Raw genomic sequence first — 17,780 nt, 5'->3', positions numbered from 1 at the left:
TTCAGATTTTGTTTATTATCTTTATCAATCAAGCACACAGAAAGACACTCATTAAACTGGTATTTGTATACAGCAATTCAGCCTACCTCGGTATCAATTAGTCTACCTGAGTACTAATATATATTTTTAATCCCCAGGTAAATTGCTGTTATAATTATATCACTATACCAAAGCATTGTATGCATGCAAAACATGTATTTATGTATACACGGTACTTATACATATGGATGCATCTATTTGTCTAACTTGGAACCATCAGGAACTCCCCAAGTTATCCGAAAGCTGCTCAGCGAGATCTGAACTCCAGAGCCACAAAAGACACAGGCTGTGCCGCAGGGGAGTCTCTTGTGGCCATGCAGGACCTAAGATGGGTAACTGTGGATTTCATATTTCTCTAACAGGGGCAGCAGGTAAAGTCTCTTTCTCATCTTACAAATGGACCAAGGAAAATACTATTTTAAATTTATGAGAAACAAATTGCTTTCCCCTGCCACCTTCACTTTCAGTACAAGGTAGTGTGAACCACGCATGTTTAGCATTGACAGGACCATGCGTTAAATTGAAAGCCCTTTCTAAATGAAAATGTGGAAAATTAGAGAACTGAACCACAACATTCTAGTATAGAGGCTGCACCATATAGATATGGCCCTTAGAGTGTTCAGCTGCCTATCTGTCCTCTCTTAAGGAAAAACTTAAATTTTATTCCAGCTATAAAAAACAGACTCTAACATTCAAAAGAACAATCAAACTAATGCAATAAAATTTTATTTTGCAGCACAAATAAATGACTAAACTTAAATGCTTGCCTCGGACAACACTGACACATCTTGAAATGTTTATTCAAATTCTACTCCTTGTTATTTATTTTTAGACTGTGTGATAAACACGGAGAATCTTTCATATAGAAAAAGACATGCTACATATCCTGGAGGACTTAGGAATTTATTATAGGGCATTTACTATAGCTGATGTAACTTGGGTTTAAAATAAATACAGTATAATATAGCCACTGCCTCTGAAATGAACTTACAGCTAGGTATTGTGGTGTGAGTCCTCCAAGACCTGTGAGGTTTCCCCAAGTGGCAGTATTGAGCTGTTGCATCTGCTGTGCCAACTGCTGCTGCAAACGCCGTTGCTCCTTGTCCTTTTGGGTATCAGCAAACTTCACCACGATTGGTGAAGAGCAGCCCTGTGGTTAGACAGATTGGGAGAGACAGAAGCGTTAAATCCCACTGAGTCACCCTCACATCATGAGCTCAGCCATGTCCCATAGTGCCACTGGCAATGGTACAAACTGATTGCTCACATTCTTTCTGATTGGCATACATAGAACCGCAAGGACTAAGTTTTTCAGCTTTTTAGGAAAAGAGGCTGTGGAGAAATTACTGATTCTCCATTTCTTTTTATATAGTACCTTTCCTCAGGCTCTCTTTTCCTTCCAGCTATCAAACATGTTGCCAGAGACAGTGAAGTGTACCAGTCCTCTTTAATTAAGCTTCAAAGTTGATGAGATGGATGTGGTGCTTTGTCTGCAGTCTGTTTTCAAGGCATCGCCAAAGGGAGAGGTATCCAACCTCCCTGCTGCCAGGGACCACACAGCCAACACCGCCCTGCCACCACGGTCTGGCTGTGTGGTCATGCTCAGTGCTGCTGGCTCGTGTATTCTGTGTAAATGGACTTTGAGCAACAGATTTATTTCAGCACCCATCATCAGTGTGTCGCTGGTCCTTTTCAAATTAAGGACCCCCATTTTTTGTTTCAAATCAAGGGAGCAAACTGTATACTGCAATGATTCATTTCTTCAAATTAATTCAAGCATTTTGTGAGTCACAGAAACTGTCAATCCATTGCATCCTGTTTTCCAGATTCATAGGATCCAATGAATAAGTTCCTTCTACCCATCAGGCTTTGTTATACTACTTTTTTGTCTAACTTCACTCTGTGAAAGGAGACTGAAATACAAAAAAACACAGCAGCACTTTAACCAAGGTGTATAGCATGGGATGGGGAGCGGGTTATACTTAAGCTAACTCTTCCGATGGCTGCTCTGTCAACACTGTGAACATCTTCAAAAAATTCCTGTCCTCTACTATTTACAAAAAACAGCTGTGTACCTTTTCTCTGAAGAACCTCACACCAGGAAAAATTGTAAGAATATTCACAATCAACAAATGAAATTATGAAATAAACCACAATAATAACATCTCTTGTATGAAGATCTCCCATCAACACTGTTCCTTTAGAATTATCTTAGAAAATCATCACTTATGATTTATTATTCCATCTCCATCTCCTTTCCTGTGCGTTTCATTGTAAAAATGTCTTTCAGTGTTTCAGTGAGGAAGAAAGGAGATATGTTCCACTCCAGCAATCAAATAAAGATTATGAAGGAGTCAGCTTGTTACACAATTACCTCTCTCCAGTGATTTTTGTACTAGTATTAAAAACAAGACCCTTTAAAAAATAAAAGAAAGAAAATGTTGCTGTGGGGTAGAGGGTGTGAGAGAGATTTTTCTGGTTTTGCTAACAAAAAAAAGCAAGCTGTTTCTATTAAATATGAGGTTTGGTAGAACTGGGCTATGAACAATCAGAACTTGCTGACTTCTACCTAGATGTACATGAGAATCAAGTCTCTTTCCAAGGAAATATAAATGACTTTCAAAGGAAGAAATATTATATGGCTATTTCAGCTCTCAGTTCAGCAGCTCAGCACTCAACATTACAGCTGACATAAAATTTATGACTGCTTAAATGTCAGTAAATTGTATAGAAACAATATCTCTGAAATTTATGAATCTGTAATTCACTTTTTCAGTGTTTGCTCTATATTTCATCTCTTCATCATTTTCAAGAGAGCAAACATACTGAAGACTGGAATTATATGTAGCAAGTGGCTCTATATGAGAAAAGGGTTGTTATTGTTGCATCAAATTTACTCCATGATAACAAATTAGTGTCTTCTACTGGTGTTGCATGTGAATGCCTTAAACAAACAAACAAACCTCTACAGAAATGAGGCGGAAGAGCAAAAACCCTAGAGTATAAATTAAGTTTTAAAAATCAGTTGATTTAACCAGGTCAGAAAATTAGGTAGAAAGAATAGTAAGAGAATTCATTATTCTGAGACGTGTTCACCTGGACATTAACATCCCCGTTGCTCTTTCTTAGCCCACTTAGAAATTCATCTCAGTCAATGATCAAAGAACTGAAAATAATGAAATAAAAAAAAAAATCTGCAGTGATTGGGTTGAAATGTTATTGTGTACCATGTATTGTTCTCCCAACCCACTTTTGTTTGCAAAAACCATGAAACAAAAGCATCGAAGGATCACTCTTTGAAGCTGAGGGTTGAGATTTAACACAAGCTGACCCAAGTCAACTTTTTACTAGAAGAGTATGGTTGAAAGCGAGAAATTTTTTTTTCTTAAAGACTGATTTCGGTTTTATACTCCTCTGTTTTCCACCTTGAGTAGAAGCTCCCAGCACATATATAAGGTGAATCGCCATTCCTCATGGCATGGTATCTACACCCATTTAGTGCCATTTTCTTCCCAACAGCCAGTGCTGCCTTCATGCTTTTCTTTTTGTTGGCAAGACAGGGCATACAGACTCTGTTGAGGCCCTCACCCACAGAGCTGGAGGGTGTACTGCTTCTCCCCAAGAAGGGACTCTCAGGCTAAGCTCAATTGACACAAAGACTGGATGTTCAAAGTACAAAATATTTGGAAGTACTTTTCCAATTTGGGGATCTCATTGATAAAATCTCTAGAGGTGTTGGAAAGTATTTTAATCCAAGAACAACTATTCTATAGAACTAATGTCAACAGAGGTATCACATCAAAACTCAGCCTCTTTTGGGGTACTGCATGTAACAGAAGAATGGGAGAATTAGTCTGGGAATCATTATCTCCTTAGTTTTACCATCTTCTGAGGTAGAGCTGTGTAAAATTCATTTTGCTAGACAGAAGAATACATTAAAAAAACATGTAAAATACAGGTAAAACACCATATTACCAAATAAACATTCCCTTTTTACTCAGAATCAAACCCAGCAAAACATGTAGATCTGAATTATCGGAGTAGTGCATGGCAGACCAATTACTATGAGTATTATTTCAGAGACTTGAAGTGGCATTTTTTTCACAGTATACTGTGAGACTGCATAGGTTATATAACATCTCTAGTAAAGATCATTTCAATTATTCTCATCTCATTGGCAGATTCTCATCTAAAACTGTATACTCGGGGTCTAAAAATGCATTGCACTGAAAAGAAAACACATGGATTATAAAAGAAGCTCAACCAAATTCAAACACGATGTTTGGAAAGACAATAGCTTTGCAATGCTGGTATCATTACTTGTAGTATACAGGAAACAGTTAGTGACATATTCATGCACTGGCTTGATTATTATCTTCTTCTTTTTCTTCTCCTCTCTCCACCCTCCCGCCTGGTCTCCCCCCTTGCCTCGTTACACAAAGCAGCTCAACGACATGACGCAATAATGATTGTTTAGCACCCAGCATGCTTTGGGAGACTAGAGCATTGCAAAGAAAAATCACTGAGGAAATAATAAAAAAAAAAATAAATTGAAAGATCCTGGTGGAAAAAGAAATAAAAAAAAGAAACAAGTGCACATAACATTAATGCCACCTCTGAGAAAAATCATCACTACACAAAGATACAGTATACATAATACAGTATAACATGCACTCTCCAGTGATAAGCTAGAAGATCCAGAGTAAGTAAAGACTTCATACTTGTGCGGATTTTTGTGCAAAATTCGGGAAGACCATGACAAAAATCACAGACTGAAAAAAGTTTTGAGATTGGCAGACAAGCCATAGCATTCAATAACCACTCCTACGAATGCATCATTAGCTTGCAGCTATATTCACGTTAAATGAACAGGTAGGTTTAAAGTTTTGTGTTGCTTGCTGTGATACAATACGAGGCCATAGAGGCAGTCTGGGAGGAAATACAGAGCGTTGCTTGCAAGGGACCCAGCCATGACAGAGCTCTGCAGGAAGTGCCACACTTCAATATGCTCTGTCATCATTAGCATTTTTATTGGCTACATGAAGAAGGAGAAATTTTATTAACTTAAAAAGAGATTCTATTTGCAGGAAAACACATGCACTAGTAACTCAGTGTGGCCAGGTTAAATCTCTTGAGCTTTTTCCTCAGAGCAGCGCAAACCACCACACTTAAAAATCTATTTAAAAGAAACTCAGATTTTAATTTGTGTGTGTGTGTTAAAATTAAAGCTAATTTACTCATCAGATATACTCTGAGTGTGACTGAGGAGTGGTATTCATGGCATCTTTATTTCCTACTGAATGCCACTGAAAACAGGATCAGGAGCTGTGTTTGGATACCACACAGCAACCTTACTGTGTGCTTTTAGATCATTAATAAAAATAAGCTTCACAAAGAGAGGCTGAGTGAGTTGGTAAAAAGATTAAATCTGTGATTGTCATGTGTCTGATCTGGTCCAGGAGAGCATGGCTTTACCATTCGCAATCATTTGCACAAAGAAAACAAAGAAAGGGCAAATGATACAGTACTGTACCTCCATGGTCTGAGACTGGTGCATGGCTTTGATTGCATTCTGTGCCATTGCCCTTGTAGAAAATGTGACAAACGCACAGCCTGTGGGAACAAGGGGACAGGGAGCAGGAAAGACAAAAAACAACAAGACAAAAGGGTTGGACGCTTGTTAAACCAACACAGTCTACGAGAACGGCCACAAGACGACACTGTTCTCAGTAGTACATAAAAATAAACAACTTCTCTAGTTTATTTATCGACAGTGCTGACTTGCTAATCTGACCATAGATGAGAGAAAAAAAAATTTGATGGGGATGGGTGAGGAGAAAGGTTTTTTCCTTTAATTTGTTTTGTTGTTTTTCTTTTTTTTTTCTTTTTTTTTTCTTTTTTTTTTTCTTTTTTTTGTTGGTATTTTGTTTTACTTTGTTTTTGTTCTTTAGCCACAGGGTTTGAAATAAATAAAGCTTTTATGCAGACTTTGGATTGCACAGTTTAGTCTGTTCAGACCATGCATTAACAATTGCTTGCTATGGCTTTTGTGCAGGTAAATCATGGATAGTGAATAAATGACTAGCATCACTGGCAGCTGAACTGGGAAATTAAAGGAGTCCATAAAGTCACGCAATTCTGTGATGCACCTGGAGCAACCATACAAATAAGGACGAGGAAAAACTCCGCTGTATACCCTTCAACTAAGTGTGAAAAGACTCAGACAAAATTCAGTAATGTAGGTGGAATCTCAACATTTAAGAAAATAATACATTAAAAATAAAAATCTTTATGATTTTTGTTTCTCCAAATCCTAGGTACAAGTATAATTCTTTTATCTATGAAAGCTACCAACTTGAACAATTCTGAAGCTACGTGCATTAATAACTAAAAAATCACTTTTTTCCCTCCTTGGCACTTTAAATCATAATGAAAAGCCAGCTGGCTAATGCCTGGGCTATTTTTCCACCCTTTTCCTATTGTCAGTCATACCTGCACTGGGCATAGTACAGGTCAGCTTTTTTAGTGCATGACTCACTGCCCTTTTCACTAATAAAAACATTGCCTTCTGAGATTTACATTTTATTCTTCATGCACTCTGGGGCATCTTAAAGAAAAAGACTGTGAAATTAATGCAGATTCAGGCTGATTTTGTAATAATACCATGGCACACTAAAAGCTTAGCTAAAGCAACACAGACTTATTTCACTTGTGATCTCTAATGACTTTAAAAGTGCATTGATTTTCAGCTCCCTTAGCCTTGCACAGTTTGAACTTAGGTTTCAGAGAATAATTTAGTGTTCCACTCAATTTCCTCAAAACATTATTATTATTACTACTTAAAAGATTTCCAAATGAAGCAAATCTAAGCACTGAGAGGCTGAAGCATATTGTGATTTTAGAGCTAATGTATGAAAGCTACATTTTGGCATCAAAATTACAATATTGTTGCCCCTGTGGCCAATGGGCAAAATAAGCCATTTTGCAATCCAATAAGCAACAGATTGTTTGGTTTATGCAAATCAATTTGAGGCATAAAGTACCTCTTCTTTTTCACTCTGTGTGTACCTGGTAAGATTATCAAGTCAAGACTGTATTCACATTTTAATCAAACAACAGTAAGAGAAAGCAATGCCTGATCATTACCCAAAAGCACTACATCTAGTCATGAAAATAAAGTCAATGCATTTTTGCATCATGCGGTACTTTTTTTTTTTCTCTTTAATGTAAAGGTCCTTGATACAAGAGAACCTAAGCTGGCTTATGTAACTCTGCCTGGTAAGCAAGTATGATAAAATCAGAAGTCAGAATTCTTTTACGCAAATTTCATGGCAGTGATGTGACTGTATGTATTCCTCAGGTACCATAACAGCTAACGATGTCTCACTGCTGTTTAGCCACACTACATGTTGCTACACTATTCTTATACAGCAATAAATTTCTGTCAGAGAAAATGATGCAATAAAGCAGTTTTCTGTATGGCAATCTTGACAAAATGTGCATTAGAAGGGTAAATAAACTACAGTACCTCTGCTAGACTCCATATTGCTGCTGTGCACTAAAATTAAAGAGGCCCAAATTTACCACCAGTCTCAAAGTAATCTCTCTTAAAAACATTTCTGTTAGTATCATTAACAGAGGAAACAACACCAAGGGTTTTCATTTATCGTCTTGCAAATTCAATGGAGGATGAGCACAAACAGAGATATACTGGAAAGCAGGGCAAGAAACCCCATACAGAGCCTTGAATAATATTGTTTATAATGGTCAAGAAACTGCTTCGTTCTCTTCTTCGGCTCTCATTATCCGGGAGTGTGTACCGTAGTGACAATTACCGAATGGATGTTTAGAATGCATAAGAAGCATGTAAAATGTCAACAAAAATCAGTAAGACACAGTTTATGCATTTATCACAATTTCTACCCAGCAGTACTGCTGTAAGTAACTTACTGAGAGACGTTGCAATTAGCAGGTCTCAAAAGAAATGTGAATCACCAGAGAAATAAAGCTGTGCTCCTCTCAAGATAAAGTAGACTCTCTCTTCTCTCCCTTAAGCTTTTTCTCTTTTTAAGCACAAAGCTCAGCTGTTGGGGTCTTTCAATGCCCAACACCACTGCAAAACCTCTCTCCTTGTTCCTCAGCCCAAATAATTTGCGTGGATCCCGTTCCCTTTGTTGCAAGTAAAAAGAGCTTTGTAGCAGACCTCTGTAAAGTGCCATATAGCAAACTACCAATATAAAAGAAACTTGTTCTCTGGGTAAGGGGAATGCCTGATGAATGAGGTTATAGTGCTTGAATATGAGCATTTGGAAACAGCATTCCACAGAAAAGATGGGACTGCATTTTAATTATGGTTTGCCAGCCAGAGGCTTCAAGGCTAGGTCTCCTTGTTATCTCTAGTCAGCAGGCCATTTCCCACTGACGGACACTGTTCACTTGCACAGTAAATACCTAATTTGCCTCAATAACCAAGGTAAAAATTCAGTGGACAACCTTATTTCTAAATTATTTGATAACTTAGACCTTCAGTTGTTACCATCAAGCACCCCAATTAAATGCTAGCTAATTTAACCATCTTTCTAGATATTACTACATAGAGTTACATTCCAGGGTTACTAATTTAACTACCAAACCTGGACACTCACACAGAATACTCGTATATTTATTATGCGTTCACATACATTTTACTATGTATGAAACAAAAAATCCTAGATGTTTTATTTCCTGTGAACCATGGGATCTTTTCCTTCATGTCCAGACTGTCACACTGGAGGGAGGCTAAACCTATATTATAGGATTCAGTCCAGGATTCAGTAACTCAGTCACTGAACTTGCATATATAATTTAGATATTCAGAAAAGCTGTTCTGAGATTATTATATTCTCTTTCACAGTCACTGGCAATACCTTTATTTTCCTATATGGGGTATATAGGCACTTTAAGAGGGTGGTTTCATTGGGCACCTAGAATTTAATCAGAAGCTCATGTCTGAGGACACTGGATTTCACTTGTTTAAGCCAGATGAGCTCTGCCTGGACCATCCTGTACTCTTGCAGCAGTTTCTCAAGAGTTGGGAAAACCCTTTTCAGCATACTGTCAACTCACTATATCTCATTATACAGGTAGTCTTTTGGGAACATACTGCCAGCTTTAGGATCATAAATCACAATTATAAGAGGACAAGACTAATCAGATTTCATGTCTCATGGTGCAAGGAAACAAGAAAGATTTCCATGGCCCCTTACCTCCTCCTATGATGCTGCATTGATTGTAGTGCTGCGGGCCAAGGTCTTCTGGACCAACAGCTACAAGCAAACTATTTCTGTTCAACCATACTGAGTTCTGACACTTGAACTTCTCCCTTCTTACTGGAACTACGCAGCTCTCCAGGAGAAAACCAGAGGTGTTTCTATAGCTAATGCCTTGAAATTACTTAATTTTGTAGGAGCAGCTACCTAATCAAACACACACATAAAATACCTTTTTGTAAACACGGCCAACCTGCAAGTCACCTTGCAATTATTTATCACCTCTGGTTTCAAAATGTCAGAGATCACTAGTAGAAACAAAAGAGGAGGGAGAAAGGAGGTCTAAGAGTTTTAGTTGCTTCTTCAAGGCTTCCCTCTCATCCCCTACACTAGAAAAATGGTTGACTGGGGAAAGTAATTTCCTCCTGCAGGCAGAATCAGAGGGAGGCATCCAACCCTGTTGAAGAGGAGATTTTGGAACACCTTATTGCATTTGCCATCTCTGCTGAGAGAACATCAGAACTCATGGGGTTCCTCCTCTACCTGTGCCATCCTAAACCAAGGGTTTTCTGGTCAAGCAATTGCATCATTTGAAATATTTAAAAAATCTCAGCACTGCTCCATTTCAGCTCCCACTTCACTTGATTCTTCTCATCTCAGGTTTTCATAGACTGTTTTGAAATGTTCTGTCAGTTCACACACAGTCTAATATAACATCAGTACTTGTGAGCCGCAAGTGAAGCAGGACATTTTAAGTACAGATGCCTCAAGGTAAGGGGTTTGATTTCATACCTACACAAGAAACCTCCCTCACAAAACTACTACGGTCTACCAGAGGTTTTAAAGCCCTCAAGCCCTCCATGAAGCCAAGGGAGATGGAAAACCCCTAGACATTTTTGAATCAGACTTAAAAATGGAAGTTTAAAGCCCATAGCTTTAAAGTTCTGGAGATGAAAGAAAGGCAGATATAATCAATTTCTTAAAAAAAACATATAGTGACCCCCCTGACACAGAAGAAAGCTCAAGAGATTTTCAAAATCATCCGAGAAATCACAGTACTAAGTATGGTGGATGTGCAGCTGGTGGTGTAATGGTTGCACAACAGCTTCTTAGATCACTGTAAACAAGGTATTTCTTCACTTTCTGTGAAGAAATAATAGTGAAAAGCTGACAAAACTGCTGAAAAAAGTATTTGGGATTCTTGGAGACGAAAGCCTCTACTTAAAGAAAAGGCTCAAATAAAAAGCTGTGGAAATTGAAGCATGCTAAAAATAAGCTCTAGTTGTGTTAAAACATTTCTAGCTGAAATTGCAAAGTAGATTTTCCCTTTTCTATGCTGCGCTAATACAGCACAGACTGAAGGAAGGACCAGCCTGGGAAACAGCCTCCTAATGAAGCCATTGCACTAAAATCTGTCTTAGTGGTTAAAATATATTTCAGGTACAAATGAAGACATCAAATGCTTCATTGTACAGTCATTTGCTCATTAGGTATTGCTTAAGACACTCAATGACTGATCTGAGACCAAGTGCAACAACTCAGCCCAAAGTAAAGCATTTTGGAAAAGTCACAGTGAAGCTCTTTATGCTTACCAGGCACATAAAGGTAACATGAGGCATCTCCTGTAAATATGCCTCACCTCTTTGGCTTTAATAACTTCTCTTGACTGTTGACCAGATGACAGACTCAGATTTTAAATTTCCTAAATTCCCTTGAAGCATTTCTAATGGACAGTCAACTAATCACCCTGCAAAGCGCAGACTTCACTAACTGGAATATACATGAAATCAGAATCAAACAGGTACCAAAGACCACATTCTTTAACCGTGCCCCAATGACTGTCTTGTTGGAATAAAAACTCTTGTGAATTATTTGATTTCAGACTTCCCTCTGGGGAGGGATTGTTGTGAAGATGCAGTAATGGAGAGCAACTCAAAATACAGGACTTCCATCACGCTTGTTTCCCATCACTGATACACAAGTCAGGAGGTGGCCTCTAATCCAGGCTGTTCCCATGGCTGGCACTTCACATTACTTTATCTCATGAAGGAGCAGTAACTATCTATACGGAAAAACAAACAGGCATAAAATCTCCTCAGCTACTCTTACTGCAATTAATTATGATGCAAATACTAATTTTCTTTTACTAATTCACCAAGAAAAACCCAGAATCTGCAAGTTATGAATGGCTTTTTTTGTGAAATTAAATTCCTTAAATTGGTATAACTCTCTATGCCACTTTTAACCTGCTCTTAAAGCAAAGCAAGAAAAAACATCCCTGCAATCAATGTCTGCAGAAATGTTCACTTGCCCCTCATGCCTGGCAATGTTTCGCTAAAAATATCATACAATTAGGAGCCCAGAAGATGTAGGAATATGCATTTGGATCTGTTACACAATTTTCATGGTATATCCAACCACCCATACATGTTATTAGCAGGTTTTTTTTCAGTGCATACTATTAACCCAGATGACTTCTTGCTGGTACCTGTTACACAAAACTACGTTTAGCAATGCAGTAGAATAATTTGCTGTCTGGTGTTCCTGTGATAAGGATAAGAGGATTTTTTTAATCATCATTATGGATGGTAATAATTCCTAGACTGATACAGAGATATTGATCCACTGATCTAAAAAAAAAAAACAACCAAACAAAAGTAAAGGAGCACCACTATCCTTATTTTAAGGAACAGGATAATGGACGAATGATGAGCGACCAACTCACCTATGGCTAATACAGCACATCAGTGGCACAGCTACAAATCAAAATTGGGTATTTCTGTCTATTTTTGCACACTCCAGTTATTACTGCATGGCTGCCTGTGTTGGCATCTGTGGTCACACAGGCATTACATAGTGCTAGGACTCACGAGGTCTGAAAGTTTCCTTAAGCCATTTACAATAAGTGATTTAAAATCTTAATCATCTGAGGCAGTTCACTTCTGCTTTTTCATGATAATGAAGCTTAGTACATGATATCACAATCATGAATTTTTGTAAAGCATACTTAGCTCTTCCGAAAAAGTGCTGGATTAAACAACCCTGCAGGCTGAATCCTTCTCTTTGAATAATGAATATAGTACAGGCAGTGGCAAGCTTCTTTAGATAGTCCTATGAACCCTGCTAAAGTTAAGGCCAGACTATGTCTGTTGAGTCTCTGGTTTCTTTATCTCTACAGCCAACAGGGTATTTTTATTTTTTAATACTCTTCACAGCTAGGAATTACTCTCTGCCAGCCAACTAATTTCGCAGGGCCTATCCCAGAGCCTTTGGAAGGCAATGTCTTTTGGTTGCTGCCTATTTCTTGTAGCTGGCCAGAATATAACAAGTTACAGATACAAACAACAACTATTTCTTCGATGCCAGAGTGAACAACATCGGGGAAAAAACATGACTTAAAGAAAAGAAATCTCAGTTTCTGTAACATACACTGCTCCATCACAGGAGGCTTGTATCATTATTTTAGTCTCATTTTACAGATGAATTTAAAACAGATGACAATAGGAATTTGGAGTGGAAATGCTGATGGTCCATTAGCAGCAGTGACAGCAAAGGGTGTGATTTTATTAAAGTTCCGTCAACTCTTGGCTAGAAAGTACAATAGAAACAACTGGTTCCATCTCTGTTCTTCTCTCTCTTTATCTTAGCATTAATATCACACTCATCACAAAGTGTTACGAAGTGTTACATTTTCCCTTGATGCTACAGGACGGGATTCTCCTTGCTACTGGAGCCAGGTGGCACACTACAGCCCTACGGGTTGACAGCAGCCCGTTACTGTAAGAGCAGTAAGGTTGCTGGGGTACGGTAAGCATGGCCTAAAAGTCAATTGAATTAAGCTTTTTAATCTTTATCAAGAAAAAAAAAATAGCAGCACAACCCAAACTTGTTCTACTGAGGAGTGTAACCTGGAGCTATTCCTTGCAACTATCTGCTGGTGCTGAAGACTGAACCCTTTAACAAAGCTTGAAAGTTGGCATAAATACCAATGAATATACTTTTCAAGCTCTTTTTGTCTGAGATACCATGAGGTGCACTTGTTATGCTGTTGGAAAGAGATACCAAACAGAGTTTATTGGACCACATTTCTATCTTGTTGCTGTGCACACTGAGAGTTCCCAAAGGCTCTGGCACGGTGAGGACAGTGTTCCTCTAAGACAGTGGCTATTTTCCATTCAACCCTCTGTGTCTGGGATAGAAGCACACCTGGACGGGTGCTGGGAAAACAAATATTCTTTGTGGCAAAAGGAATTCACGTCTTGGAAACCGTAACATGAATCAAAACTCATTTACTATTGGAACTCGTTACAAAGACTTAACTGTATAAATTTTCCCTCTTTCTTTGGTGAAGCAGTTTTCCACCCCATGCTTTTTCAGTCAAATCCCCTTTACTGCCAATCTCCCTTAGCAGTTTTCATTTTGATTGCAATATCAACAATTTTCCCAATACTTTGCCTTCTCTCATGGAGCAGTGGTTTTGTGAAGCTGATAAACATCTGCCTGAAAACCTGGTTGGCACAGCTAAACTCATTTTCAAGTGCGAACATGGGTGTGTAGAAAGCAATTCAAGTTTAACAAGGCATGATGCATCAGGGCATGACAAAATATGAGTCGTGATTGTGACCTAAATAAACTGGAGTGGAAGAGACAATACAGCTCTGCAATGACTACTGGTGTGTGACCTACCTGGACTGAGATCTTCAGCCTCCCACAGGAGAGGGCAGCACATTAACTCTATTACTCCACTGACTGGCTGACAACACTGCCCTGCCTGATATGTTGGTGACATGGCTTAAAAATCTCAGCTTCTGATTATGGCGATATTGCTAGTTAAGGCAGAAAAAACCTCCCTCACCACTCTTACCTACTCTGTTAGATTTCATAATTATCTTTTCTATGCTCGTACTATGCCCAGTGTCTACTGAATAAAAGCAAGTCCACAATAAGATTTCTATGGATTCCAGGAAAGATCCATTTCTTTGTTGGGTGATGCTGAGGAGTCAAATCTTTTTGGGGCTCAAAACATCTGCTGCCCATTTCTTGTTAATTCAGCAGACACTTAGCTCCTTTCTCATTTGTGTCTTTCACCATCCCTTCCCTGTGCTACTTACAAAGTGAAATCAGTGAAAATCAGAAATATTTGTTTTGCCTCAATGTTGGGTCTAGACAGATAATGACAGCACTCGACTCCATCAGTTAACATTCATTACTGAGCTGCAGGAACCAAGCGCAGAGATTTCCCTTAGTTTTCCCCAAGGCAAAAGCCATGATCCTGAGGCTCTCCTTGCCTGATAAGACTTCTGCATCCCAGCCCCAAATGTCTGTGGATTGCAGACCAAGCATGCATAAGCATAAGTGCATAATTTTTTGGGGGTTCCCTATTGTCAGCATGTCTTTTCAACAAGTCATTATTCAGAAGTAGCATAGTAAATGCTTTCAAACAGTGTTGTGAAATACAGGAATACCTGCAACTTCCCCTGCTGAAATTTATAAGCATTTTAAACAAGCTGGTTTGCACACAAAACAAGAAACCTCATGCATGAATTGTTGCACAAAATACAGCAGATCCTATACCCTTCCAGAAATAAGAAGATTCAAAAGTAGATCCAAAAGGAAACAAAAATATCTATACCTATATCTATATGCAAAATGGATAATATTATTTTTATGTGCCTTTTGAAAATGTAATAAAATGCATAAACTGTGCTTTCTATGTATTATTTTTTTCTATAGAAACAGAAGTGATGTTTTCACAGCACCACACTTAAAATTACTTTATTCCCCATACCGTTAGATGGCCATGGATAGTACCACAGCATCCTTTCCCACAGACAGAACGGACTATTACCATTTTCTTTTCAACTTAGCACTACCTGGCACTGACTTTTTGAGAAGGTTCGTGCTCCAAGAATAATTTCAGATCCATATACCGTGGAGTTAATGTGCAGTCTGGGTCATCAATATACATTTATTTTAATTTTCATTATGTTCTTAGAGGGTCTTTCCCCAAAAGGCACTTTTGCACTCAAAAGGGATCACCAGCTATGGAAGCCTATGCTGCACATCCTTCCCAAAGTTTAGGTCAGCTGAATGACTGTTCTCGGTGGCGCTGCTTAACACCTCTGCCCTTGGTTTTTCAATTGTGATAGGCGCACAAGATTTAAAAGCTCTTTCTACAAAATTTTGTCTAGGCAAAGCTCTCATGTTCAGGCTAACCTCTTTGTTTCTGAGTTACAGCAGACCTATGTTTTGCATATAGTTATAGAAAACACAGGAATGAAGGAGGTAGTGCTAAATGTGGGCCAGTTGCAATGACCCTGTATGCGTCCAAGCAGTCATTTACAGTTCTTTCTGCCCTCCAGCCTCCCCCCCCCTTTTTTTTTCTTCCCTTTATGCTATAAAGCAGAAAGGGGTCAGGGAAGTATCTTTGATTTGGTAAGAGCAGAAAACTGAGGGTGTTTTCTCAGGATGCAAAGGAACCTTTCCAGCTGACAAACAGGGTGATAACACAAGTTAATATGTTGGCAGCGAGACCTTTCTGACACTGGAAATAAAAGGTGATAATTTCAGTCACTGTGAAAAGTTCATGTGGATAACTTCATCACGTGGGACATATTACAGCGTAACTGCTAGCTGCAGACAGCAGCTATGCCTGCCTTGGCTGTGACATATAGCTCCCAATTAGCACTTAAGGAAAGAGATCTTACAGACTGCACACTCACCTCTGCTCAGCCCATCCGGTCCCCGAAGGATTCGGCATTCTTCTATCTGGCCGAACGGAGAAAACATCACCCTGATATCATTCTCATTACACTTCTTCGAAACCATTCCTATGAACAATTTTCTGTCTTCCACAGCTAGAAGATAAAAATAATGAATGAGCAAAGGCCATTTCATCTTTTTCCTGTGATCAATGCTTCATTACCACATCAAACCAAGCTCCAGTCATGTGAGTCTGGCTCTGTAACTGAAGACAAGTCCTAAGGCAAACACTTTATACTTACAACCTCCCTTCCCCCCTTCCTCCCTCACCCCAAAACTCTCATTTTCCTTCCTCTCTCTCCCTTTTCTAGTGGTGCTTCCTGTTTATATAATATATTAATTGGCTGCCTTAGTCATTCTGCATATGCCTCCCCATCAAGGGTTCTAAGAGAAAAGCATCCCCTGTTAGACAGACTTTTAAAGATATCTTTGCATAGATTTTAATTCAGATAAATTCCCTTACCTCCCTCACATATTAAAGAAATCATGACAGGGGTGAGGGTGAAGAAGGGATTGTGCACATAATGATATAAGCTAATGAACAATATTCCTGAGAAATGTTTTGAGAGAGCAGCTCCTGTCTGAGCTTTCAATTTCAGCCAACTTAATGGCTGGCACTCGAAAGGCAGACATGTAACAACTGCTCTAGATAAAGAATGCATTGAGTTTTCTTGCTTATTTTTGCAGACTGCCACAGCCCTCTCCCCTTCAAGAGGACACAAGGTGTATTCAGGGCATCCCTTTAACAAGGGGGCTGCATAATGCAGTCTCAGGGATAAACCCTTTGATTCATAACGATATCAAGTTTGCAAAAGACACACAAAAAAGGTGCTTTACCTGAATTATTGGCAGAATGTTTCCTGCCTGCATTGTCACCAAAATCAGCAAATGCTAGACTGCACAGCAGGACCCATGCAGTCCTGTTAATCAACCCAAAATCTACAGGACTAAACTGTGGACTCTGTCAAAAATCCAATAGGTCATCAAAACTTAATTCACCCTGGAAAGACTTAAAAATGTTAATGCACCCTCCCATCCAAATTAAACCAAAAATCTAAGTGCTTATTATACAGTATATACACCAGTGCTTTCTTCATCTCTTGAAATGGCATGTAAATCCAATTCACTGTTAATGAGCAGACTGTCAGAGTTTTCGAGGAAGCAAAGAGAGGAGAGCATTACTCCAGAGAGTCTACAGTGCACTTACTTATTTCTATTATTGTGCAAATTATTTTTGTAATGAAGTATTTTCATTTCTGGGCTTACAAAAAAAAATAATGAATCTTCCCTTGCTCCTCAACTCTCTCTCCTGTATTAGTATGAGTTTCTCAAATGGAATAAATTGCGGCTAAGGAAGAAGAAACTGCATCGATTTTCACAGGATTTTATTTGTGTTGTACTTCAACACTTTAAGTGCATTTAATATTTCCAACAATAAAACGAAGTTCATGTTTATTGATCATGAGAGGCATTTGAAGTATTTTTTTTCCTTAGAATCATTGACTTAAAAAGGTATTTGTAGCTTTTATTCAAGCAAGCACCAAGACTGTGGATTTTTCAGAATCCAAAAGAGAGACCAGGCCCTACAATCCCAACTTCTCACTCTACAAGCTTGCAGGAAAACTGGCATGAATTATACACCCAGGAGAAGAAAGTTTCCTCGGCAGAGATTCCTCAGGAGTCAACATTTTTATTCACACTTTATATTGAGGATTCACATGCAGGTTAACC

At 38.6% G+C, this 17,780-nt stretch overlaps 1 protein-coding gene across 12 annotated transcripts in view; it reads right to left on the bottom strand.

Moving 5' to 3' along the window:
* The window catches only part of CELF2 (CUGBP Elav-like family member 2), a 378,130-nt gene that overhangs the window by 59,284 nt on the left and 301,066 nt on the right, over nt 1-17,780 (bottom strand). For all 12 annotated transcript variants that reach the window (XM_069870320.1, XM_069870053.1, XM_069870151.1 and 9 more), the window contains 3 exons: nt 16,010-16,144; nt 5,573-5,652; nt 1,031-1,189 (listed from right to left, as the gene is read on the bottom strand). In XM_069870320.1, the coding sequence (XP_069726421.1) occupies nt 1,031-1,189; nt 5,573-5,652; nt 16,010-16,144 (374 nt within the window). The remainder of the gene's footprint in view (nt 1-1,030; nt 1,190-5,572; nt 5,653-16,009; nt 16,145-17,780) is intronic.

Source organism: Phaenicophaeus curvirostris, chromosome 1 (assembly GCF_032191515.1).
Source record: "Phaenicophaeus curvirostris isolate KB17595 chromosome 1, BPBGC_Pcur_1.0, whole genome shotgun sequence".
In the NCBI taxonomy this organism is placed as follows: Eukaryota; Metazoa; Chordata; class Aves; order Cuculiformes; family Cuculidae; genus Phaenicophaeus; species Phaenicophaeus curvirostris.
The sequence above is the reverse complement of the archived record's forward strand: the minus strand, read 5'-3'. Positions and strand labels throughout refer to the sequence as shown.